General features: G+C 38.2%; 1 protein-coding gene across 1 annotated transcript; it reads right to left on the bottom strand.

The window, feature by feature from the left end:
* Window positions 1-11044: 11044 nt before the first annotated feature.
* On the bottom strand, window positions 11045-11992 carry LOC134476324 (olfactory receptor 1A1-like). The gene has a single exon (XM_063249750.1). The coding sequence runs from the start codon at window positions 11990-11992 to the stop codon at window positions 11045-11047; it is 948 nt and encodes a 315-aa protein (XP_063105820.1).
* Window positions 11993-25864: the final 13872 nt, after the last annotated feature.

The raw sequence follows: 25864 nt of genomic DNA, 5'->3' as shown, positions 1-25864 counted from the left end.
TAAGCCACTAATACGTTTATGCTGTATTTTCATATTAGCCCATAGAGTTGCCTTTATTTGTACCTTTCATTTTATTATGTGGATCCAAGTTACTATCTGTTGTCCTTTAATTTAGCCAAAGAAATCTTTTAAATGTTTCTTATAGGGCAAATCTTTTAGCAACTAAGTCAATTTTTCCTCACCTAGGGATATCTTGATTGTTCCTTCATTTTAAAGAATAGTTTTTCTAGAATAGTATATAATAGTTTTTTCCTTCTTTTCGTATTTCTTTTTTATTTTAAAATTTTATTTAAAGGAAAAATCCAAAATGGTATAAGGGTACAAGTAATACAGAATTAAAAAAAAACCAGTAAGAAATCACTAATTAATAGATTCCGTATCGTCATCTTAGAAATCGTTGTTCATATTACAGGATTAAAGCATACAAAGTGGAGAGGAGGAGCTGGGCGGATCCGGAGTCCCTGCAGAAGCCCATCCCTTTGTCTGAAGGACTGAATACTTCTGCAAGCAGAGAGGCATCGCAGCTTCCTGAGGCACCTCAGCCTGTGGTGAGTGCCCAGCACAGTCTGCCCAAATCTCAGACTGTTCCGGACCCCCCAGGCTTCTGGGTGCAGAGAAGTGGAACAGTGGGTTAGAGGCCACTACAGCTGCCTCCCCATCTCCCCCGGCTACACTTGGAAGTCTGCTGAGCTCCTGACGGATGGGCGGGCCTACACTAACCCCCGAGCCCAGCCGCACCTAGCCATCTCCTGCAGAGGAGGAGCTGGGCGGATCCGGAGTCCCTGCAGAAGCCCGTTCCTTTGTCTGAAGGACTGAATACTTCTGCAAGCAGGGAGGCATCGCAGCTTCCTGAGGCACCTCAGCCTGTGGTGAGTGCCCAGCACAGTCTGCCCAAATCTCAGACTGTTCCGGACCCCCCAGGCTTCTGGGTGCAGTGAAGTGGAGCAGTGGGTTAGAGGCCACTACAGCTGCCTCCCCATCCCCCCCCCCCCCCCCCCCCCCCCCCCCGGCTACACTTGGAAGTCTGCTGAGCTCCTGACGGATGGGCGGGCCTACACTAACCCCCGAGCCCAGCCGCGCCTAGCCATCTGCCTGCAGAGGAGGAGCTGGGCGGATCTGGAGTGCCTGCAGAAGTCCCTTCCTTTGCCTAGAGGACTGTGGATATCTCTGCAAGCAGGGAGGGATCACAGGCTCCTGAGGCACTGTGGCCTGTGGAGAACACCCTAACCCGGCTGCAATTGAAGAGCTGTGGATCTTCCAAGGGGCAGGTGGGCGCACAGTGTCCCTGAGGCCCAGCTTGTCTGGAACTGCGGAGTTCTGAGCAGGCAGAGGAGGGACACTGGTTCTGCAGGCCCAATGGCTTGGGGTAGTGCGGTGTCAGAGGCTCAGTAGCTCCAAACATAGAAGGGGATTTTCAACAGATCCTGAGGAAGCTTTCAAATAACACTTGAAACACAGAAATATACAAAATGACAAAACGAAAGACCAAATTACAACCTCAAACCTCCAGCCCATCTCAGGAAACCCTAGGAGCAATGTATATAGAAGAAAATATATCCCATCCACCTCATATATCGGACATAATAGCTACTGAAGTTGACAAACAACTCCAGGAAGCTTTAAAGAAATTCAAACTCGAAATAATCTCCCAGATAAAAGAAGAAATGATAAAAGAAATGAAAGAGATTCTAAATATATCTAAAGAAAACACAGATAAAAAATTGGAGGAACTAAACAAAAAGATAGAATCCCTAGACGAGCAATATAAGAAACAAACAGAATACATAATGCAGATGCACAGAGATATACAGGAAATAAAAAACTCCACTGAAAGTTGTAAAAACCGCCTTAATGAAAGTGAAGATAGAATTTCAGACCTTGAAGACATGATTGCAGCTAGTGAACAGGAAAGGAAAGATCTTTTGAAAATAACAAGGAATCAGGAAACAACAATTCAACAACTGCAAGACGATGCAAAGAAGAATAACATAAGAATGATAGGGATTAATGAAAGAGAGGGAGACAACATAAAGGATGTCAAGCGGATATTTAGAGAAGTAATAGCTGAAAATTTCCCAAGCATGAGATCAGAAACTGACATCAAGATCAGTGAAGCATATAGAACTCCAAACACTCATAACCAAAATAAAACTACACCCAGACATATAATAATCACCATCCCAGAAATCCAACACAAGAATAGATTACTAAAAGCTGTCAGAGAGAAAAGACAGATCACTTATAAAGGAAAACCTATCAGAATCACAGCAGACTTCTCAGCACAAACGATAAAGTCAAGAAGAGCATGGAGTGAAATATTCCAGATCCTAAAGCAAAATGATTTCCAACCAAGACTGATATATCCTGCAAAACTATCATTCAAAATAGATGGTGCAATACGATACTTCCATGACAAAGAACAGCTGAAGAACTTCATGAACACCAAACCGACCCTGCAAAAAATATTGAAAGACAGTTTAGATACACAAAGGAAAAAACCACTAAGCAAAGCAAATAATTAAACAGAACAGAAAGATAAAGATGCAACAGCAGAGAGATAACATTCCTACAATTAACCAGCATTTAACAGTAATAACCATTAATGTAAATGGTCTCAATGCACCAATCAAAAGAAACAGACTAGCAGAATGGATCAAGAAACAAAATCCAACCATATGCTGTTTACAGGAAACCCATCTAACCCAGAAGGATACTCACAGACTGAAAGTCAAAGGATGGAAAACAATTCTTCATGCAGCAGGAATCCAGAAAAAGGCAGGAGTAGCCATTCTGTTTGCAGACAACGTGAACTTTAAACCAACAATGACCATAAAGGACAAAGAAGGTCACTACATACTTGTAAGGGGAAAACTCCAAGAGGAAGAGATAACTATCTTAAATATATACGCACCAAACTCCAGAGCACCAAGTTATATAAAACAATTATTAACAGAAATGAAAACTCAAATTATCAGTAACACAATTGTAACAGGAGACCTTAATACGCCATTGACACCAAGGGACAGATCAACCAGACAGAAAATGAGCAAAGAAATAACAGAACTGAATCATACCTGTGAACAAATGGGTTTGATAGACATATACAGGATGTTCCACCCAACAACATCAGAATACACATTCTTCTCAGCAGTACATGGATCATTTTCTAAAATAGACCATATATTAGCTCACAGAACATATTTAAACAAGTGCAAAAGAGCTGAAATCATCCCTTGCATGTTATCGGATCATAGCGCTCTGAAATTAGAAATTAATGATAAAAGATACTGCAAAAATCCCACAAACACATGGAAACTGAATAACACACTCTTGAGTAATCAGTGGGTCACAGAGGAAATTAAAGAAGAAATCAAACAATACCTAAAAGAAAATGAAAATACAGATACAACTTACCGGAACCTGTGGGATGCAATGAAAGCCGTCCTGAGAGGAAAATTTATTGCACTGAGTTCCCACATCAGGAAAACAGAACGAATACAAATAAATAACTTGATGCTACACCTCAAACAGCTAGAAAAAGAAGAGCAAGTCAAGCCCAAAGCCAAAAGAAGAGAGGAAATTATAAAAATCAGAGCAGAAATCAATGCAATAGAGACTAAGAAAACAATCCAAAGAATCAACAAATCAAAGAGTTGGTTCTTTGAAAGAATAAATAAAATCGATAAGCCCCTAGCCAACCTTATTAAAAAAAAGGGAAGAAAAAGCTCAAATTCATGCAATAAGAAATGAAAAAGGAGAAATCACTACAGACCCAATAGAAATACAGAAGATCATCAACACCTACTTCGAAAACCTCTACTCTCAAAAGTTTGATAACACAGAAGAAATAGACAGATTCTTAGAAGCATATGAAGTGCCAAAGCTAGATCAAGAGGATGTAAAACTGTTGAATAACCCAATCTCTGTTACTGAAATTGAAAATGTAATTAAGTCCTTACCCACCAAGAAGAGCCCAGGCCCAGATGGATTCACTGCAGAATTCTACAAGAAATACAAAGAAGACCTAATGCCGACACTCCTCAAACTGTTCAATGAAATTGAAAGGGAAGCAATCCTTCCTAAGTCGTTCCTGGAAGCAAATATTACTCTAGTACCAAAACCTGAGAAAGACCCAACTAAAAAAGAGAACTATAGACCAATCTCCCTAATGAACACAGATGCAAAAATCCTCAATAAAATATTGGCAAATAGGATCCAGCAAATCATCAAGAAGATTATACACCATGACCAAGTGGGATTCATCCCAGGAATGCAAGGATGGTTCAACATACGCAAATCAATAAATGTAATCCACCATATCAATAAAGCCAAAAATAAGAATCACATGATCATTTCTATAGATGCAGAAAAAGCCTTCGATAAGGTCCAACATTTATTCATGATAAAAACTCTACAGAAAATTGGAATAGATGGTCTTTACCTCAATATAATAAAGGCCATTTATGACAAACCAACAGCCAGCATCATTCTAAATGGCCAAAAATTGAAAGCCTTTACTTTAAAATCAGGCACAAGACAAGGATGTCCTTTATCACCACTCCTATTTAATATAGTACTGGAAGTACTAGCCAGAGCAATTAGGCAAGAAAGAGAAATAAAAGGGGTAAAGATAGGAAAAGAAGAAGTTAAGTTATCATTGTTTGCAGATGACATGATACTCTACATAGAAGACCCCCTAAACTCCATTGAAATACTCTTAGATACAATAAATAAATTCAGTAATGTGGCTGGATACAAAATCAATACTCAGAAATCAATAGCATTCCTATACACGAACAACAAAATTACAGAGAGGGAAATAAGAGAAACTGGACTATTCACATTAGCAAGCAAAAAAATGAAATATTTAGGAATTACTCTTACGAAAGAAGTGAAAGACTTATACAGTGAAAACTATAATACACTGAAAAAGGAAATTGAAGATGATCTCAGAAAATGGAAAGACATCCCTTGCTCATGGAGAGGAAGAACAAACATTGTGAAGATGGCCATTCTCCCAAAACTCTTATACAGATTCAATGCAATCCCAATAGAAATACCATCAACATACCTTATAGATCTAGAGAAATCACTCCTAAATTTCATCTGGAACCAGAAGAGACCTAGAATTGCAAAAGCAATTCTAAGCAGCAAAGGCAAAGCAGGAGGCATCACAATCCCTGACTTGAAATTATACTACAAAGCAACAGTAGTAAAATCAACATGGTATTGGAATCAAAACAGAGGCGAAGATCAATGGAATAGATTAGAAGATACAACCACAACTACAAACACACTCAACCACCTTATCTTTGATAAAGGAGCCAAGCAGGTTCACTGGAAGAACGACAGTCTCTTTAATAAATGGTGCTGGAAAAACTGGCTCTCCATTTGCCGAAAACTAAAGCTAGACCCATGTCTATCACCATGTACTAAATTAAAATCTAAATGGGTCAAAGATCTGAATATTAAAACAGAAACACTAAATCTATTGGAAGACAAAGTGGGTAGAAACCTTGGAGACATAGGAGTAGGTAGAGAATTCATGAACAGGACTCAAACCGCACGGGAAACACTTCCCAGAATCAATAACTGGGACCACATCTTATTAAAAAGTTTCTGCATGTCAAAAGAAATCTCCAGCATAGTGAAAAGAAAACCCACAAACTGGGAAAAGATTTTAGTGAACTCTCTCTCAGACAAGGGACTCTTGTCTAAAACATATAAAGAATTAAAAAAACTCAGACCTCCAAAATTCAAAGATCCAATCCAAAAATGGGCATCTGAGATGAATACGCAATTCTCAGATGAAGAAATGCAAATGGCAAATAAATATATGAAAACATGCTCATCATCATTGGTCATCAGAGAAATGCAAATTAAAACCACACTGAGATTCCATCTCACTCCTGAAAGAATGGCCAGGATCAAGAAAACCAACAACAACAAATGCTGGAGAGGATGTGGGGAAAAAGGAACTCTCCTGCACTGTTGGTGGGAGTGTAGACTGGTACAGCCTTTGTGGAGGTCTGTCTGGAGGTTTCTCAAAAAGTTGGGATTGGAAATCCCATTTATTCCAGCTATTCCACTTCTAGGCATATTCCCAGAAGAACTGAAAGCATCATACCACAGTGATATATGTGCACCTATGTTTATAGCAGCGCAATTTGTAATCGCCAGATCTTGGAAACAACCCAAGTGTCCATCAACTGAGGAATGGATAAAAAAGTGGTGGTATTTCTATACAATGGAATATTATTCAGCTATAAAGAAGGATCACATTGAGATATTTATCAATAAATGGGCGCAGCTTGAGACCATACTCATAAGTGAAATAAATCAATCTCGCATGTGTGAATACCGAATAGTTTCCCTAATGTAAGTAATGATTCAAATATATGAAAATATGTGGCAATCATGATTCCCCATTATGTGGCCTTGAAGCCTTATAAAATTTTCACTTATTAATTAGAAAGGCTTTATTCCGGGCTTCTTGATATGGAAATATTTGAAGCTATAGTATATGAAGTTTTATCCAAATATCTCAAGGAAAAAGACAGACACTATGGTAACTATTATTCTTTAAAAAAATTATTTAGTTATTTCTTATGTTTATTTTAATTAAGGGAAAAATTTAAAAAATTAGGATATATAATAGTAACTCTTTTCGATTTCCTATTAACTTGTTTTGAAGTCCTGTAATGCTCCCACGATCTTGTTTTGACTGATTAGACTCTGTTCCATTCTGTGGGATAGTATCAGGTCCGAGGGTATAGGCAACTACTTTGAAGGCAGTAAGATTCACTAAGATGCCCATTCTGGTTTGACTATTGTCTCCTTTGGAGGTCCTGTAATGTTTACAATGTCTAAGTTTTATTGGTCTTGTTCTCTACTGTTTTGTCCAACTTTATAATATCTAATGAGATAGACAAATCTTTTTAAGGAAACAAGAGACAACGTTGATAACTATTGTTAATAACCGTATACTCTGTTCTACATCATGTGCTAAGTCTATCCTTGGTTTTCACTGACAGCTTTGTTCTGCCATATTTGACTTTATTCTCCCCCCCCCAAAAAGTAATAAGAACTAAGGAGTAATAAAATCTAAAATGTGTAAATTTTGTTGTAAAAAGAGAGGAAGGGGAAAAAAGAGCTCTAACGGATATAACAGCAAGTGTGTATAGGGATGTTGAATAGCTGACTATATTAATGTTTTTGGATCATTGAACACAGCTGTTTGTAGTCTCTCTGTTTGAATGTCTACTTTGTATTCTTTGATACTGTGATTTGAGCAACTATTTCCAAGATGATAATATGTAATCTATTAACAGGTGATTTCTTACTGTTATGCTTTTTTTGTAGTTCTGTATTATATGTAACCTTACACTGCTTTGTTTTGTTTTGTGTTTTTCTCTTTTTCCTCTTAAATAAAAAAAAAATAAATAAAGCATACAAAGTGGACATTCAAACAGTGAAACTGTAAACATTTGTGTTCACTGATCCAACAAAAACTCAGTAATACGGTCATCTATCTTACACACCTAAACACCTTTGCAGTTGTATCCTTTAGCGCACTTTCGTTTCCTCTATTTTTTGCAATAACATTTACACATTTTGGGTTTTAATACTCCCATAGTTCTTATTACTTTTTTGGAAGAGAATAAAACCAAATATGACAAACCAAAGCAGTCAGCCAAAACAAAGGATGAACATAGTACATGATGTAAAAACAGAATACAAGGTAATCAACAATGGTTACCATAATTCCTCTTGCTACTTTAAAAAGAATTGCCTATGTTATTATGTATAATAAAATTGAACAAAACAGTACAGAACAAGACCAATAGAACCTAAACATTGGAGACATTACAGAACTTTAAAAGAAAATAATAGTCTAACCAGAATGGGCGTCATAGTGAGTCTTATTGAGTTCAAAGTAGTTGCCTATACCCCCAAACTTAATACTATCAGAACAGAATAGAGTAAAATCAGTCAAAACAAAATGGTGGAAGCAATACAGGGCTTCAAATCAAGTTAATATGAAATCAAAAGAGTTACTATAATATATTCTACCATTTTAAAAAATTTTTTTCCTTAATTAAAAAACATAATAAAATAAATAATTTTTTTAAAAAAGGGGAAATTGAGATAAAGAGAACATAAAAACATAACAATACAGATCAAAACAGAACAACTTTAGCAACATAGTGCTTCACCACAAGATAACCCGACTTAATAGTAGTTACCATAGTGTTTCTTTCCTTGAAATATTTGAGTATAACTTCGTATACTATAGCATCAGACATATCAAGGCAGTGTGAAACTATTCCAAAGGATGAAACTACTACAGAGTATTTGGAACCAGCTAATGGAAAACAAACAATGGTTTCTATATTATCTCTTTGCCTATAAAAATTTTTGTTTATATTATCACATATAATAAAATCCAGTAAGATACAACTGGTAAAACCAATGGAGATAGAAGGCATTTCTTGTATGTCATCTTACTATGTCCAGGTATCTACTATTTCTTTTTTTAATTTTAATGAGATTAAGACAGAAAATAAACAATGGCTATTAGTAAATAGTTTTGCAGCCCTGCATTTTGTTTTTCTAGTTTTCTGAGACAAGGCCTCCCTTTGTAGTTCAGGCTTGTCTTGAACTCACTATGGTGCCCAGGCTGGCCTCATGGTGATCTTCTGCCCCAGCTTCCCTTGGGCTGGGATTATGGCCCTGTGCAAACATGCCTGGATTGGTACCATTTTTTAAAAAGTCTATCTTTTCTCTAACATGAAATTTTGACCCCTTTGTCAAAGATCAGATAAGTGAATGTGTTTGGGTTGTTTCTGCATCGTTTATTTTGTTGCAAGGATACACATGTCTGTTTTTGTGCCCACACTATGCTTTTGCTTTTGAAATCACAGGAGATTTGTAATATAACGAAGTCAGCTATTGTGATGCTCTCTGCTTTGCCCTTGATGGTCCAGATCAGTTTTGAAAATCTTGGTTCCTTGGGGTTCCATATGAATTTTATGGTTTTTCCTCTAGTTCAGTGAGGAATGTGGGAGATTTTTTTTTACTGTAATTGTGTTATCTATTTATCAGTTTTAGAAGTGTCCTTATGACAATATTAGTTCTGCCAATCCAAGATCAGGAGATATCTTCCCATTTTTTGATGTCCTTTTAAAGCTCCTTTCTCAGAGTACTGTAGTTTTTTTTGTAGAGCTGTTTCACTTCTTTGGTTAAGTTGAATCCTAGGTATTTAATTTATCTTGATGCTCTTATAAATGGTATTATTTTCCTAATTTTTTTTCTCAATGAGTTTATTATTGGTGTACAGTAACACCACTGAGTTTCTTTGTTTTATTTTAAAGAGATTAAAAGAAAACAATAAAAATAAAACAGGACACTAAAAATGTTACAGGATTTCAAAACAAATTGACAGGTAAGTAGTAATAGTCATTATAGGGAATATTATTATCTTCAGTATAGTGACTCAGATTGCAAGATTCAGCCATGCAAAATAAATCAAACAATATAGCAATCACAGTTTCTTTCCATGAACTAATAGATTTAGTGGTACAATTATCTTAGCAATCTTGTCTGCGTATATATATGTATTTTTTCCTCTACTTTCTTTTTTTCTTTTTCCGCATCCCAGTTGTTCTTTCCTTTTGAGATTATTATTTCACTTTTATAATATCTATTATGTCTTTTGGTCTTACTTACTCTTTCTGTTTTTTATGTGAAGGCGACAATATGATATTTATACATCTCAGTCTGATTTATTTCACTTATGAGAAGGATCTAATTGCATCCATTTACCTACAAAAGCCTCAAATTTATCTTTCTTTAGAGCTGAAAGTACTGCATTGTATAAAAGCACATCTTTTTTTATCCATTCCTCAGTTGAGTGGGCATTTGGGTTGTTTCCAAGATCTCGGTGTTATAGGTTTTGCTGTTACAAACATAGGTGCACATGTCACTGCACCACTGATTGCCTTGTGTGGACTTTCTTTGCTCCTTCAGTGCGGAATTTGAGTATTAAATCTAGTGGTCTTGGTTGGATTTACCTGTGTTCTACATCATTCACAAGTAATGATAATTTGGCTTCTCTCTTCACTATGTGTGTCTGTTTCTCTTTCCTGATTGTGATGGCTAATGTTTCAGGCAGTGTGTTAATCAGAAGTGATGATAGTAGGCATCCTTATCTTGTTTTTGATTTTAGTGGAAAGCTTTCACTCCCAAATTTAATGCAATTTTGGCCTTTGGTTTTCATACGAAGTGTTTTTTCAGATTCAGGTAAGGGTCTTCAGTATCTATTTTCTTCAGGAATTTATCATGAATTGGATTTTATCAAAAGCTTCTTCTCCATCTGTTGATATAATCATGTATTCTTTGTCAGGGGTTCTGTTTATTTGGTGAATTACATTTCTTATTTTGCATATGTTTACTGTCCTTGCATCCATAGGATAAAATCTCCTTGGTCACACTATGTGATCCTTTTGATAATTCACTGCATTCTATTTGTCAATATTTTACTGAAGATTTGATATCTATGTTTGTTAAGGTGATTGGTCAATAGTTTTTTTTTAGTTCAGTCTTTTCTGGGTTTGGAATCAGAGTGATGCTGGCTTTTAGAAATAAGCTCATAAGTACTTCTTCCCTTTCAATGTCTTTGACAAGTCTGACGTGTAATAATGTCCTTGACATTCTTATAGAGTATAGCACGGAATTTATCACATCCTGCTGTAGTTTTTTCTCAGGGTTTAGTTTCTTTTTACTTTTTGGTTCTTGCCTCAATTTTATTGTTTGCTATTGATGTGTTTAGAATTTTTATATTTTATTTGTTTACTTTTAGTAATTCATATGTTTTAGGAGTCTGTCCATTTCTTCAAGATTCTCCAAGTTGTTGGAATATAGCTTTTACTGGTAGTAACTGTCTTCTGAATTTTGAGTGTCCATTGTAATTACTCCGTTTTCATTTTTAATTGCATTAATGTGACTCTTCTGTCTTTTTCTTCTAGTAATTTTGTCTTGGTGTTTACCTCTTGTGTCTCTTCTCTAACGAGAGTCTATGGTGGAAGAGCTTTACCAGAGCAGTCTTCATGTCCTGGTTTCTCAGACTGTAGATGAAAGGATTTAACATTGGGGTTATGGTCATGTACATCACAGTTATCACTGCATCCTTTAGGCTGTAACTGCTCAGAGGTCGGAAATACATGCCCATAACTGTCCCATAATACAAAGCAACAACCGTAAGGTGAGAGCCACAGGTGGAGAAGGCTTTACGTATGCCCTTATTGGATGGAACTTGTAAGACTGTGAAGGCAACACGAACATAGGAGATAAGGATGCATAGTAATGGCACAGAGAAAATGCCAGCTCCTAGGTACATCATCTTCACATTAAAGTGGATGTCAGAACAGGACAGCTGGAGCAAGGGGGTAATGTCACAGTAGAAGTTGGCTACTGCTTTGTTGCCACAGAAAGACAGTCTAGCTGTGAGTAGAGTGTGGGGGAGGGAATTGGCATTTCCAACAACCCAAGACCCAACAACCAGCAGGACACAGGAGCGTGGGCTCATAATTGTGGTATAATGAAGTGGGCGGCTGATGGCCACGGCTCGATCAATGGCCATGGCAGCCAGAATGTAGCTGTCTGTGTTGCCCAAGGCTATCATGAAATACATCTGTGCAAGGCATCCCCCAAAGGATATAGTTTTACTTCCTAGGAGATGGTTAACCAATGTCTTAGGGATTGCTACACAGGAGAGCAAGATGTCAACGAGGGAAAGATTGGCAAGGAGAAAGTACATGGGATTGTGGAGATGAGTATTATAGAGAATGGCCATGATGATGAGCATATTCCCAATCAGTGTGACAGGGTAAATGAACAGGAAGAGTGCGAAGAAGAAATCTTCTTGTTTCTTCTGACCAGTAACTCCCAGGAGTGTAAAATCCATGGTAGAAGACTGGTTTTCTTCTCTCATGGCTTCTTCAGCATGCAGGGCAAGGGAATTGAGCATCATTAGTGCAATTACTGTGCATCATGACCTCACATAGTCACTTTTGATGCAAGTGATCAGCTTTCTTTATATCTGAGTTTATGGAGTCTAGAGGTAACCAATACACTGGGTACAAATCTCCATGGCAAATGTATAATTGATATTTCCCCTGGGACCTTTTGTGTAATGTAATTTGATGTGATGTGCTATGATGTGATGCACTGTACAGTACTGTACTCCAATGCCATGCTATCTGTGGGCTAGAGGAGCTCATCCATCCAATTAGCACTGTCATATAACACCTAGGACGTAATCACTTCAAATTCCATATTCCACAGGCTAGAGAGATTCTTTGTTAGCTTTTATAGGAGGAATAATAACTATGTGAGATAAATATTTTCTCAACATATAAGACATGGTTTCTACTCTAGAACTATACAGTTTAATGGAAAAACTTGAATGGTAAATTAGTTTCATTACAGATGTAAAGGAAGACTTCACTTTGGAATCTTTGAGAAGGAAGTGTAGTAAGAGGAGTCTGTTAGTAGAATTGTGAATTTTCGAATTGAGAAAAAACAGAGTGATCCCAGAACCCAGGAGATAACAGGTATCTACACTGGCATAGGAAAATTGTCAATCATAAGCATAACTGGATTTTGGTCCCAAAACACCCCCAATGAGTTTTCTCTTCAGGTGTTCTCTTTTCAAAGCAGACCTTCATTACTGTCTGTAATAGCTTTTATCTTTCTGGCAAACTGTCAGATATGCACAGCTGTAGTGGTTTTTCCCTTCAAGTTTCCATTCTTTCTGTTAGATACTTCTTTTTGTGACTCACTGTATTGCTCAAGTTTTCTTCTTCTTCTTTTTATTTGTCTTTTTCGTTTTTTATCGGTACCAGGGATGGAACTCACGACTGCCTGCTTGCAAGGCAGGCGCTTATGCCGCTGAGCTAAATCCCCAGCCCTCAAGCTATCTTCTTGCTGGGACAAAATATCCAACTTACATAACTCAAACTAGGAAACGTTTTATTTGTGGTTCATGGTGAGCAGTTTCAGTCCATAGCCAGCTGCCTTCCCCACAGAAAAGTGGTGGAGGGAGATGGTGGAGGAAACCAACTCAACTCTTGACTTCGAAGGTACAGAACAGGGAAAAAGTCAGAAAGGATGGGGACAGGGACCCCAAGGTTGCTCTATTTGCCACCCAGACATACTTAGAAGTTTGCTTTCTTAATCTCTTAGGTGTCTATCTAGCTAATCAAGTTGGTAATGAAGGTTAACTTGCACATTCATGCAACTTCATAGAGATTACCATGATCAATAGTATTTCTTCGAGGATTTTTGCATCTATGTTCATCAGAGAGATTGGCCTGTAGTTTTCCTTTTTACTTGAGTCTTTCTTTGATTTTGGTATCAGGGTAATTGCCTCCTAGAATGAATGAGGAAAAATTACTTCCCTTTGAATTTCATTAAAGAGTTTGAGGAGTATTGGTATTAAATCATCTCTAAATTTCTTGTAGAATTCAGTTATAAATCCATCAGGACTTTGGCTGTTTTGTTGGTGGTGAGTTTTTAATTGTTTCCAAGTTCATTAACTAATATTGGGTTATTCATAAGTTTTATAACTTCTTGATTTACCTTTGGAAATTCATATGTTTCTAGGAATCTGTCCATTTTTTCTGTGTTTTAGATCCCATGATAGAGTAAAGGTTTTCAAAGTAGGTATGGATTATCTTCTATATTGCCACAGGATCTGCAGTGATTTTATTCCTTATTGCATGAATCTTTGATTTTTCTTTTTTGATAAAGTTAGCTAGGGGCTTTTGAACTTTATTTTTTCTTTCAAAAGAGCAACTTTTCAATCCATTAATTTTTTGTATTGTTTTCTTAGTTTCAATTGTATTTATTTTTGCTCCGATCTTTATAATTTCCTCTCTTCTTTGGCCTTTGGGCTTGACTTGTTCTGGTTTTCCTAAAAAAATGAGGTACAACATTAGGTTGTTTATTTTGTGCTCATTCTGCTTTTCTGATGTGAGAAATTACCGCTGTAAGTTTTCCTCTGAGGACTGCCTTTATAGTGTCCTACAGGATCCAGTAAAGTGTATTTGCATTTTTGTTTGTTTGTGTATATTGTTTAACTGCTTCTTAAATTTTCTCGGTAGCTATTGGTTGTTCAGTAGGGTCCTATTTAATTTTCATATATTCATGGATCTTTTGTAGTTTCTTTTGTCAATAATTACCAATTTCATTACAGTATGGTCAGATAATACACATGGGATAATTGTACTTCCTTTGTATCTACTTAAGCATGTTCTACTGGCTAGTATATGGTCTATTTTAGAGACTGCCCCATGTGAGTCTGGGAAGAATGTGTATTTGGTCGTTTTTGTGTAGAACACTGTGCATGTCTACTAAGTCCATTTGTTCACAAGTTTGATTCAGTTCTGTTATTTCTTCACTGATTATTTTGTTTAGTTGATCGGTCTCTTGGTGTTAATGGGGTGTTAAGGTCCCCTGTTTTAATTGTATTATTGTTTATTTGATTTGTCTTATGTAGTTCAGTGCACCTATATTCGATACATATATATTTATGATTGTCTTTTCCTCTTAAAGCTTTCCCATAAAAATGTGTAGTGATTTTTTAAAATCTCTTTTGATCATTCTTGGTTTGAAGTTCACATGATCCACAAACAGTGTAGTTATCCATGTTTTTTTTCTGGGTTCTTGTCACATGGAGTATTGTTTCCTATCTATTAACATTCAGTGTATGAATTTCCTGTATTTATGAGTTAAAAGTGTTTCTTGTATACAGCATATTGTTTGATTTAGTTTCTTGATCCACTCTGCCAGTCTGTTTCTTTTGATTGGTGAACTGAGGCCATTTAAGTTAATGGTTATAACTGGTATGTATGGGCTTATCTTGGTCATGTTATCGCTTTGTTGTTGATTCCCTACTTTTCTCCTCTTGTCAATTTCTTGCCCTACTTGCTGGTTTCTTTCTGTTGTGGTTCTTGGAATGGTGGTCATTGTCATCTCTCTCTAAAATTCCTTTCAGTACTCTTTGAAAGGTTGGTTGGTTGGTCATGAAGTTCTTCAGTTGTTCTTTGTCATAGAAGCTTTATTGTGTGTTCCCTGATGACTGTAGGTTATTGGGTACGGACTCCTAGTCCCCAAGGACTTCAGACATCATTCCTGGGTGTGAGTGGGTCACCGGGGCAGACTCCCATCCCTGATGACCTACTGAGGGTTCCCAGATGACTGTTGGTTGCTGGGCATAGACTTGCAGTCCCCACAGGCCTCAAAGATGGTTCTCAGATGTGGGCAGGCTGCTGGAGGCAGACTCTCAGTACCTATTGGGCTCTACAAGGGTTCCTAGATGACTGCAGACTACAACTATTGCTTAGTAAAATCTCAGTTCATTGCCGAGGTCTTTAATCACCCCACACCCATATATCCTTGTTTGTTCATCCTGTCAACAAGTCCTGCCAAACGCCACACTGCAAGAATTTGTGGACAAGAAAACCATGTATTGTTTATTTTTAACTTATCCAGAAGGGTTGTTGTAGACTATTATTCATCACTTACACCAAGATGTTTGAAATTAATGATTCTTCGGTGAAATCCTGTTTTATGTCTTGGATTCCTTACATGAAGGCTGCTCAGGAGCACAATATCCCAGTTTATCTTTCCTCTGCCTGATTTTATTGCTTCTATGTTTAGTTATTGTATAACTCAATTTTTCTACTTAAGGTGGTAGTGCTTTAGCTTAGACCATACTTTTGTACCTTACACAGCATAATGTACCATCAATTACTTCACTGCAGGTTTCTTCCTCTTTAATACATCTTGCATAATAGGTTTGCTAATTATGGCAAAGAATATTAGCTGCTTGGATAAATCCATGCTGTTTTCTTCTTTATGGTCACTTAGACTAAATTTCTCTGTCTCCCCTGAGGTATGGTCGTGTGACTGAGATGTAGCCAATTCACCTATGTGTTACAGTTCTGGGCCACCTTCACACACTCTTTCTTGTGCCTAGTATATAAAGTGTCAGTGAAACTGAATGGGATAAAGGTAGTCATATGGCAGGGCGAGCCTGTATCCCTACTTCTTTACAGCCAATAGAGGCATTTATAACCCGCTTGGCCACAGAAGAGACTCTTTACGTCATTTTACATTTCAGGATCCATTTGGTATGTTAACCCAGAACATCACAATTAATTTCCTAGTTTTTCTAAATAAGAGTGCTACTAAAATTTACCCAATCTTTAATAAATTCTATCTCCATTTCTCAATGCTTTTTGCACCAATATGTGAATAATACCCTAGGAACCACGTATGTAGGTCTACTCATCTTTGCCTTATTTAATTATGGCATGTCTTCTCCACAAAAAAGGAAAAAAGAAGACAAACCTTTGGAGGGCCAGGGATTTATCTCAGTGGCATAAGTGCCTACCTGGCAAGCGTGAAGTCGTGAGTTCAATCCCTGGTACCACACCCACACACAGAAAAAGGCATGTCTTTTCATCTCTGCACCTAAAACACTTTGCATTTCTCTCTTAAGATACTTTTCCTCTTGTTTATAGAGAATCAAATAACTCAGGTTTCAAAAGGTTCAGTAAACCTGGAGGGCTCAGAGACCAAGCTTAGCTCATATTATATGGAAATGTAAGATTTCAAAGATGGGGTTCTTAGCAACATCAGACTATGCTGATGTTGACAGTTCCAACATGGATAGCACAGATTAAACATATAAGTGAAAACATACACACCAAATTGCATAACAAAACTCAAAAGAAAGACGGCACTATAATGGCATGACAAACAAAAATTCCAGGGTAACAACTGTAAGTCACAGCGAACACTGTGGTGCCAGTTAGGTTTTAAAGTCAGGAATAATGTAGGTATTAATAAATGTAATGTAGTGTCGGTAGTCTGGTACAGGGCCCTTTGGCAAGAGGGTGTGGCTACATCTCCATGAAGTGTACCAGGTAACAGCCTCTGTATAAAACCCTATAAATATTGTATGATTTTTGAAAAGATACTTGAAATTTTTTGGATATCTGTGAAGACATTTATAGAAAATTCCCAGATAAACTTAGATTTTAGCACATTTGATTATACCATTTGTTATGTAAGAAATAAACTGTGATGTTATAATTAAGTAAAATTAAATTAGAAAATGTAATGTCAAAAAATCTGCCTCGTGCAAAATAACAAAGTTTGAGGAAGTTATAGAAAATTATATCTAAAGGTGCAAAACTTATTTTAACAATTAAGAAAGTATAATAAAGGAGAAGAAAATAAAGTGGGATGGTAAACAATGTTCTTGAAAAACCTCAATGTAGAAAAGTCATCTCTCTTCCAGTTAATATCTAAGTTCAAGGAAAACTTAATTCAAATATCAGAAACTTTTCTTGAACATGAAATGTAGCAAACTGATCCTATGACAAAATGAAGAAGAAAAATGTATAATATGGAAGAAGATATATATCTATATACATCTAAATATATATATATATATATATATATATAGAGAGAGAGAGAGAGAGAGAGAGAGAGGGAGAGATAGAGACAAAAGAGAGGGGGGAAGGGAAAAGAGAGGAGAGAGAGAGAGGGAAAGTAGATATAATTAGAAGGTGTATATGATGTGAATTAGTTCATCAGTAGAGAGGAAATCAAATGAACTATTTAGCAAAGGATCAAGGAAATCTGCTTACCTAAACATGAAAAATAAAACAAGAATAATTGCTAAAGTAACAATTATGAAGACAAACACTTCCAAAAAGTTAGAGGAAATAAAAGATGTGTATAATATCAGATTGGAAGTAATGTATTCAAATAGGCAGATAATATATCAAACATAAGAAAAATCTTGCAATGTTAAACCCCTTTGAAATCATTGTAGAAAAAAGATAACACAGAAAAGGGCAAGAGAAGCCATGTATCACGGAAAGGAATTTTCTACACACATTTTTCTTAAAGGATTAGCTCTCAAAATTCAGAGACCTCCTACACTCTCATAAGACAAGGACCAAAAACAAAGCAGGGAATAAGGGGAAACAGACATACTCAGGCCAGTCATAGAGAGGTAATCAAGGTAACAACTATGCAACAATTAAAAACCTGTTTCAGTTAAACACAAAATTTAGCACTTTTCATCTTGGAGACCATAAAGTGATAAATTCTAATGTTGGAGAGGAAGCAGCACCAGCATTTGGCAAACAACTTGCCTTTATCAGGGAAAGCTGAACTTTATGCACCTTTGACACAGTGATTCTCCTTCCTTGTCATCCGCTAGAGAGACCCCTGCACATGGATGCAGGGAGACATGCTCAGAAATCTGGTCCGTTGTCACACAGGAAGCCCAGGTATGTTCTACCCATGGAGGAACAGACAGGCAAACGGTGCTGCTTTCTTACTAATGGGTTCTGCTCAGCAGATTTTAAACTGAGTTTACATGGATACATGGGGCAAAATAATGTGATAGCAAGAGGCTGGATGATACACAGCACAACACAATGAATGGAAAATGTAACAGTGTTTTGTAGACTTGTGAGTAACACAAGTGGTATGACAGCTGTTATCTCTGGCTGAGATGCAGCCAAATAAAATTGAAGGTGGAAACGGAGAATTTCAAGTGTAAGTACAATGTTTACAAGGTGTGATAAACTATGGTGAATGTTTAAATGTAAAAATTTAGTTTAGTGAAAGACATATTGCCATCAGTAACTCTGAAAACACTCCCCCTTCCTTCAAAGATGCTTCTGCCACCACTCTTGGTACTGCCTGCAGCAGCTCTGGGAGTCTTTTTTTCATGTGGGTCTTAGGTTCCTGGCTGCCTCTACGTCCTGAATTCACTCAAAGCATTTATATTTTATTTTTCATTTTGACTTTGACAAAGACTTACAAGGCACAGGGTGCCCCAGCTGTGAATAAGGCAGATCAGGACACACTTTAATCGTGTGACCAGCGTGTCTTCCCATCAGCAAAGTGTTCTTATTGGCCCGATCTTCTGTTCAATGGCATTTGATAGCAGCACCCACCTAGTTCTAATGATGATACCTGGTGAAGATACTAATGGTGAACCAGTGCCACAACTGCTTCAGAAAGTGGCCAGAATGATGGGATACCTAGGTCTGAAGCAAGGTAGACTCATTTGAGGAAGATTCATGGTAATGAAATTTTACTGTAAAAATTTAAAAATTTGCACATACCGTATTTTTGATCAGCTCTTATTGGAAGGATTCAGAGCAGTTGAGCTAATCATCTATTTATTAAATCTAAATGATTAGTGTTTTTTGTTGCTTATATGGTGTCCTGATAATTTAGCAATAGTCTAATAAACCAATTAAGTGTTCATTAAGTTTTTTGCAATTCTGTTATAGTTGTGTTCACAAAATAGCTATGAAGTTGGTGGCTCAAGCCAAAGTTTCAGTGAAGGTGGGAGACAGAGAGAAAGTTCCCTGCAAAGAGTTTGAGAATAAAAAGGCTTTCTACATCCTGGGTGAAGGATTCACGCCTCATGTCTTGCTAAGTGAGATAGGGGCAACGGAAATCCGACTGAGGTTATAGGAAATAAAATAGTTCGTGGAGAAAGCGGGAGTAGCTTTGAGCAGTCTTTTGCTAAAATGTTGTTTCATTGTTTAAGGATCCTCTTTCTCCAGCATAAGTATTTTGTGTTTGCTTGCTCTTCAACTCATTGTGATCTGCAGATTCTTAATATTCTGTTGCACCTCAGGTAACCAGTCTATTGTATCACTTTCATACTGTTTCAACAAAAAACAAACCCAAAAACCAAAAACCTGAGATGACTCAACATTGTCTAAAAAGTGCTCAAACAGTGTGTCCACTCTCTTTCCTCCCCCTCCAGAGTGGCCGGGGGATAGTGGAGAAATCACACAAAGCTGGCACTAAAATCTACCATGCCTAATTCTTTTCAGACCCCTAGAACTCTTCAGCACGCCTCTCTTGGAGGCCCCTGCGACTTTTGCCACTGTCCTCCAGCTCATCACAGCATCTATAGGAACACTGCGCAGAAGGCTCCGAGGCCAATTCACTCTTCACCGAGTTAACCTTGAAGGAACATGTGTTTCTGCATTATGTCATTTCCACATACTCTTTCTTTTCTCCAGGGACTAACAAAGGCACTGCTCTCAAATCTGCTTGCATGCCTATTCTTTTCTATTTTCTCTGTTATTTCACTCCTTCTATTTCTTCAGCTCTATGTCTTCTACACAAGACCTACTTCAACTCCAGATCTTTCCCATTAACTGGCAAACATTTTAAACTATGTAATCATTCAATGAATTGACCCTAATCTATTAATCCTCCTGCAAGTACTGTTTCCCTTTTCCGGATCCTCCTTTTCTGAAGCAGGCTTATTTTTACAGATGTCTGTTTGGTGTAGAAATATATTTATAATATGTAGATGCGATCACAAATTTCATTAAAATCATTTCCTCTCTACCAATCAAATAATATGTAGATTCCAAGTTCCTTATCATAGAGAAAACATCAATGTCAAAGAGATTAGACACTGGAGGATAATGTAAGGGAGCCTTGGTTCTATCCAAAGCAAGGATACAGAACAACCCAGAGACTAGGAATAAATCAACCTGGCAAAAATTTTGTGTTCTGTGTTATGGAACATTTTGACCCAGAGCAAGTACTTTGCACTTCCCTCATTTTATTCTAAGAATTAGTAGAGTGGATGTCCATTTCCCTATCCCTTTCTGATAATAGAGACGGTCAGTGCTTTATTTAATGTAAACACAGGCATTTAAGCATGTACCTTAAGAGGCAGATAAATGTAGGAACATTTTGATTGAAAATGTGTTGTAGGAATAATGGCAAGTGTTTAAGTAAAAGAAATGAAGAGTGAAATCAAGCTGCCCCAGCAAAGGCGAAATGTTTGGTGTGATCTGTGCAAGGAATTAAAGAAGAGTGATGTATCTGAGCACAGCAACCTCACGATGTAGATCTGTTGTTACAGGGAGAGATGATTTCTGGAGAAAGGCTGGGAAAAAGGAAAGAAGACCCTCATACCATGAGGGAAAGGAACTGGGAGGTGCAATAATATGGAGGCTGAAGGGATCGGCAGAGCCCTGAATTCACTGGGCAAAACTTAGGGTTTCAAACAGTGCTGACCATTAGTCCTCACTGCCTTGGCTTACATTAGCACACACACCTGTGTTTGTGTGTGTGTGTGCGTGTGTGTTTCTGAGTTATCAATCACAATAGTCTGATAGTACTGAGTTCAGTGTTTCAGCACCAGATGTGACCAAGTGCATCCCCTTGTATTCTGTTTACAAAGACAGGATCAAAGATGCATGCTTCAAATGCTATCAGATTTTTCTAATAGCTCAATTCAGCACATTGGCAATGAAACAGTATAATGCTCTGAAGGTTGCATTAGCAGCTCCATGTAGCCTGTGTGTGGAAACATCTCCATGGTTCCTCTCCAACACCAGGCATTTGTATGAGTCAGAATGCATGTAACCCAAACACTGCACACAATATCACTTCACTAGGCAGACAGAGATTATGGTGAGATAACCACATCGTAACTACCTCCTCCTGATTCTGTGTTCATGGACAAGACCCCTGAATGAGCATATGCAGAGGAGACAACTCTCAACATTTGCTTTTGTCCACCAGATCCTGAGAACATATGTTTTGGAGTCAGCTTAAGTCTGTGTTCTATTTTTAAGAGTGGCTGGCCATTCATTTCACCTGATAAGTGGCATCACACTGTTTTTACTTACCTGGTGCAGTCCCTGTGAGGGTCATGGAGGGAATGGATATGGTACTGTTGCCTGGACCTTACCGCTTGGTGTTGCTGTCTCACAGCCTTTTTCCCAGTGTTCACATTCTTCCACCCGGGGCATGGGATCAGGTGTTTGCTAAAGTGGTCCTAGCTTTATGGCCTCCCCTCTTCTTTGCCAAGCAGGAAGCTTGCAGGGATCTTGTCTAGTACTTCTAGCATTCCTTTCACAGGTGAGGCACGCTGGAGGGTGGTGTCCTGGTGCTGTGTGGCTGAGGTGGAGAAGACAGGACCTACATAGGTTGTGGAGCGGAGCCCCAGTTTCTCACCCTTGGAATGGATGGGGAACAAAGAATCGTCCTGATGAGTCCTGAGGTCAAGGAGTCTCCTTTCCCTTCCAAGGTGGCGGAATGTGTGTGGGCTCAGCACAGAAAAGTTGGGATCTGATCACCAGGCTCTAAATTCTCCTGAAACTGGATTCTGACAGATCTACATTTAGATCTAAGTCAGGTAACTCTTGTTAGCCACTGAGTTATCCTCTGTCTGTGCCCTGAGGGGAAGCAGGGGCTCTGGAGGGTAATGTTCTCCAAAGGGAGGATGATGAGAATGTTTCTTGGAGCACATGTCTCTAGGGTCTAGACTCTTGGATGACCTTTTTTGTCCTCTGTAGGAATGTGATTTTCTCTGCTCTGCTATACAGTAGCAACTTGCAACTGCCAGTTGGCAGCTGTAAGTCCCACAGTAAAAGGGAGCTCCTAACATTTTTTTCAGCCCAATTAAAGCTTTTCTGTCGTGTGGAAGAAAAAAAAATCATTGTTTTCTGTGATCTTACTTGGGAAGGCTTATGCTGTAAACCATGTTTTCTCTAACCTAGCAAGGTAATTGTAGTTCTCCAATATTCTTGATTCCTAGAGATGCCAGGGACCCAGGTGTTCTCTCACCCTCTTCGTTGCATAGAGAAGCTCTTTCCTAAGACTTAGCACATTTTGTGGCAGAAGAGCTGCCACCTTCTGTGGGGGACACTGTTTAAGACAGTTCATGCCTTGTCTGGTTCCCCACTTGCTCAATCTTCCACTTACTGATTATAACTCACCTCAGGCCATTATTTAACCTACTTATACACCAGTAAATGGGAACAGCTATGATAATGATGAGAAAGTCTTTGAAAGTTGTAAGCATGGCGTTAATTAATACGTGAAAATTTCTTCTGAAACAGTGCCTGGGGTTGGTGATTTAGCTCAGCAGCATAAGCACCTGCCTTGAAAGTTCAGGATCGTGAGTTCAACCCCTGGGGCCAAAAGAAATGAATAAATAAAAAACCAGTGCCTGGTATATAGTTAACCATTAATATTAATTGTGGTTTTACTAATTTTTTAATAACTATGTTGTTGTGCGCTTAATATGTGTTCACTCCCTATTTTACTACTAATCTTATAACTTCTCTCCACATCTTGTATCAAATGCACCTGACAGGTATGAGAACTCTAAGGAACTCAAGTCTGTCTGATGGCTGTTTGCAGACCAGTATTCAGGAGATAAGAGTTGGGTAGGAACTCAGTACTAGTCGAGAGTCAGCTATGAGGTGATCGTGTGGTGTATTCCTCTATAGACACCATCTCATGAACTCAGCTACTCAAAACACATTTTATAAGGAGGAAAATAAATGCAGGGAACAATGGGCTGGTAGGTTGGAGTCTTCATCATTGAAGGCCTGCATTTTTTTTTCTGTTCTGTGGGAATAGTTTTTAAATAACAAACAACTTTCATCTTGTCAGATCCTACATTTGTTTCAAATTTACAGTCCTGGATAGTGGGAAAAGAGAGAAATAACTTTACAGGGGCAATTTGCAAGGTAGAGCTGAGGTTTTCTCCCTTCGTCTTTCTCTTTGCCTCTTTCACTTTCCCTCCCCTTCTTTTCTTTCTATCTTACTTGGTTTTCTTTTTCTTCCTTCTGGCACTGGGGATAGAGCTGAAAGCTCCCATTTGCCAGGCAAGTGCTCTCTCACTGAGCTGCATGTATTGCCCTCCCTGTTCATTTGTTTCTGTCGGTTGTTCTGAATCTTGGGCATGGTGCTTATGGAGCCCTTAGGCTTTCCTCTCCACAGCCTGAATTAAGTTTTGCAGTTCTTTGCTCTTGGCACGTATGGTCTTTTTACTGACTCTGTACTGAGAGCAATCTGACTAAAGTTATAAACTGAAACACAGAAATAAAGTTAACAAGGGTCAATTCAGTATTTTTCTTGTTCTAATACTTACTACAGTGGTTTTCAAGATGATGACGTGGTGGGTGGCAGCAAAATTCAATCTCTCTGGGATCCAGAATCTAGACATTAGAAAACAACAAATTTTGGAAGCAAAAACAGAAGTAGATCACCAGGAATGGTGAAGGAACTGCTAGGGAAAAACTATAGAGAACTTTGAAAGACCACAAGGAAGGAAAGAAAACAAAGTACTGTGGGTTCTTCCCTGGTTCCTGGCTCACTGCATGTGGATGGGGGAGCCTGCGCTGTGGAAGCAAGGTGAGTGCTGGGGCTCCAGGGATAAATGGCAGCAGTGGATTTGGCTGGTATCACGGGCTCCCAGGAGAGTGCACAGTGTCTGTGAGCTGCAAGGCCAGCAGGGGTTTTTACCCCATAGCCATTCTTCACACATGGCAGGAAAACAGCCGATGGGGAACGCAGTGCAGGTGCCCACCGTATTTCCTTGGGGTTCTTGACCAGGCTCCATTTTGTGAAGAAGTTGATTGTTTGAATCTGGGACTATGAATAGTTGGGGTATGGCTTTACTGTATTTTAGGGTTCCTAGTATTACCCTCCTACAGTGCCTGGGTGAGCTGTCCATGGAGGGGGAGTGGGCTGGACAGAGACTCCCTGAGGAGTTTGCACTTCTGCTGGGAAGAGCATAAGCCCATCCCCTGTGCTGGGAGGCCAGGCTTAGTTTGAGTTGTGCTGAGTCTAGAAGTGATGGCTGTGACTTGAGGTGCTGCCCTATTCACTGCCTCCCTTCAGCGTGGATCTGGGGTCTGATTGTCTTCCCCACCTATGTGTGTCTCTGGGTGCACATTGTTACAGCATGGGGTGAACAGAGGGGCCTCTGGAATGGGCAGCGGGCACCCCACAAACCCACAGGCTGTAAGGCTGGGTGAAGGAAACTGAGAATATGGTCTCAGGAGGAAAATCACTCATTCAAAAATATGGAGAAAAATGATTATTTTCTTTGGATTTTTTTCTATTTCCTGTCTTTTCTTTATTGGTTTGTTGGAATTGGGGAATTTTTCTTTACCCCACTTTCTTATTTTTCTTTTCCTTCTTCTTTTCTTTTTCAGTTTTTATTTTAATACTTTCATTACTCTCCATATTATTTCTTTTCATTCTTCTTTCCTCCATCTTTCTTCTATCTACTACTTTTATTTTTGTTTCCTTTAGATAATTATATCAGTATTTTTCCAATCTCTAACAGGCTCCTTTGTATCATTTCCCTTGTATCATTCTCATCTCCCATTGTTTAATTTGTTAAACTTTTCCTATTTCATTCTTCCATTCTCTACCCATGAAATCTCTAACTGTCTAACGATTAAGCTTCATTAATCTTTAGATAGTTAACTCAATATTTATTACTACTGTCTGTCTTGGTTACTTTTCTTTCTTTGCTGAGACAAAATACCCAACATCCAAAATTAAAGAAGGACTAGTTTATTTAGCTTACAGTTCTTGCAGTTTCAGTCCATAATCAGCTAGCTCCAAGGCAGGATAGCATGACACAGAGTCACAGATGAAGGAAGCAGAAGACAGCAAAAACAGCAAGAGCGAAAAAGGGGGAGAACAAGGCTCTTTTCCTTCCTTATCCCTGGGGTGAGTGTAGCAATGGCACTGTTTTGGGACCTCCTATTGCACAGGTTCAGTATGTAATGTCTCAAATTGACACAATGTATCAACCTTTACAATCTTTTGGTTGTCACCATGGCAACCAGACACATTTCTTTAAACTGGTTTTCAGATACAAAGACATGCTTATTCTTTCTTTATTTTACAGAGGATAAAAGAAGTCAATAAAAATGATACAGCATTTCAAAGCAAGATGATAGGAAACTAACAA

Source organism: Cavia porcellus, unplaced genomic scaffold (genome assembly GCF_034190915.1).
Source record: "Cavia porcellus strain 051 isolate PalLab524CR breed Dunkin Hartley unplaced genomic scaffold, mCavPor4.1 scaffold_6, whole genome shotgun sequence".
Taxonomy (NCBI): domain Eukaryota; kingdom Metazoa; phylum Chordata; class Mammalia; order Rodentia; family Caviidae; genus Cavia; species Cavia porcellus.
The sequence above is the reverse complement of the archived record's forward strand: the minus strand, read 5'-3'. Positions and strand labels throughout refer to the sequence as shown.

Bases quoted from the DNA above. Each gene is read 5' to 3' on its own strand.
- LOC134476324 (XM_063249750.1), bottom strand. From the start codon at position 11,992: ATGAGAGAAGAAAACCAGTCTTCTACCATGGATTTTACACTCCTGGGA.